The 1,931-nt window shown below is 36.5% G+C and overlaps 1 protein-coding gene across 1 annotated transcript in view; it reads right to left on the bottom strand.

Annotated features, from left to right (window-relative positions):
- The window catches only part of SI (sucrase-isomaltase), a 104,374-nt gene that overhangs the window by 12,602 nt on the left and 89,841 nt on the right, over nucleotides 1–1,931 (bottom strand). Inside the window, 1 exon segment of the mRNA XM_017890166.1 lies at nucleotides 1,637–1,761. Within this exon segment, the coding sequence (XP_017745655.1) occupies nucleotides 1,637–1,761 (125 nt within the window).

Genomic DNA, 1,931 nt, shown 5'->3' with positions numbered 1-1,931 from the left:
GGAAGGAAGGAAGGAAGGAAGGAAGGAAGGAAGGAAGGAAGGAAGGAAGGAAGGAAGGAAGGAAGGAAGGAAGGAAAGAAAGAAAGGCAGGCAGGCAGAGGAGAGGAGAGGACAAGAAAATAAAAGAAGAAAAGAAAAGAGAAAAAAACAAGTCTGGTTCCTCTTGGATGGCAGGACGCTTAGTAGTTTGATGGAGTAGTGATACTGCCCGTGAATGTCTACATTTTCATGGACTATAATGAGTCAGGAAATATATCACAAGACAGACAAAGAGAGGCAAAGAAAGGAAAACAGAAAATTAATGGAAAAGAAAGGGACACCTCCAAGCTATACTGACTTAAAGTTTATAAAAAGGTTCATCAAATGGAATATTATTCAGTGCTAAAAAGAAATGAGATACAAGACAGGTAACTCATGGAGGAACCTTAAATGCATATAGCTAAGTGAAAAAAGTCAAATTGAATGGTTACATACTGTATGATTCCAACTATATGACATTCTGGAAAATATAATTTTATAGAGATAGTAAAGTATCAGTGGTTGCCATGGGTTGAAAGAGCGATGAATAGGTGGCACATAAAGGATGTTTAGGGGAGTAAAACAGTTCTAAATGACACCAGTGGTGGATGCAGGTCATCATACATTTGTTTAAACCCAGGGAATCTACAACATCAACAGTGAACCCTAATGTAAATTATAGTCTTTGGTGATAAGTGTTAGTGTAGGTTCAACGACTGTAACAAATATGCTACTCTTACGGGGGGTGTTGAAAATGAGACCGGCTATGCATGTGAGACAGCAGAGGGTAAATGGGAAATCTCTGGACCTTCTCAATTTTGCTGTATAAAATTGCTCTAAAAAATAAGTCTTTAAAAAAAGGTTCATCAATATTTCATGTTTTCATAAAATGATCTTCATAATACTAGATCTTCCACATGTCAGAAGCAGAAAAGTAGGGTAAAAACCTTGTTGAGGCAATCATTCAAAATATAAGACATTAATTTGTCATTACTTCTGCATATTATAGACAGATCATAAAGGTTTAGTTTATATTTTAATCTGGGAAGCTTTCTTACTTTAAGAGGAAATATCCTGTTGGAAGACAGTTTTCCATGGGTCTCTTGCATTTTTGTATGTCACATGCAGAGGCACTGACAGCCTGTCTTCTGAGCTGTCTTTTCAGGGATGTTTTAAAAGTGAATAGCGTTGGATGGCAGGGTTTTAAAAAAATTCTTCATATTTCTTCTTACTGTCCAATATAAAAAAGATAATGTCTTTTTTCAAAACAAATAATGGACAGATTTGTTTGTAGTCTTATTAAAGACACTGTTTTCCTAAACTTGGGATTTCTTGTTTGTGACACAGACCTCTTACATGTGCAACGCCTGCCTGGGCCTCTCCATGTCATCCCCATGGGACTTGGTGGAAAAGAAAACCTGATGCTAAGATAAAGTTCCGTTTCTTGCTATGTCATAAACCACAAACACCTTTGTCTCTGACCTGGCAATCATAGTACTGAGGCAGGCTAATGTAGAAGCTTGGCAATGGGGTAAAATTTCAGACCTTTTCTATTTCTTAACAATGCTAGCATGATGTATCTCATAATTTAACCTGAGCTTGGAAACAGTTCACTTACCTGTAAAATGTGTTTTGAGCTGGCTCTTGACATGGTAGGATGTGACCACCACGGACATGTAGGTTTATTGTCTCAAAAGTAGCATTAAATGTGTAAAATTGTCCTCTGACACCAATATCTTTGCCCTGGAAATGAAAGGGATGGAAAGAAGAACAGGTGGAGCAAGAAGTGGAATCATCAGCAACATTGGTACTTGAGGATATATATTTTAAAAAATCAAATGATACACTTTTAAATTTAAAAATTAACATGTATTCAGAAAATCTTAATTTGTTTCACTGTCGTAACCATTTTA

The sequence above is a fragment of the Rhinopithecus bieti genome, unplaced genomic scaffold (assembly GCF_001698545.2).
Source record: "Rhinopithecus bieti isolate Rb0 unplaced genomic scaffold, ASM169854v2 scaffold_18956, whole genome shotgun sequence".
Classification (NCBI taxonomy): Eukaryota; Metazoa; Chordata; class Mammalia; order Primates; family Cercopithecidae; genus Rhinopithecus; species Rhinopithecus bieti.
Note: the sequence above shows the minus strand (reverse complement) of the source record. Positions and strands in the feature narration are given on the sequence as shown.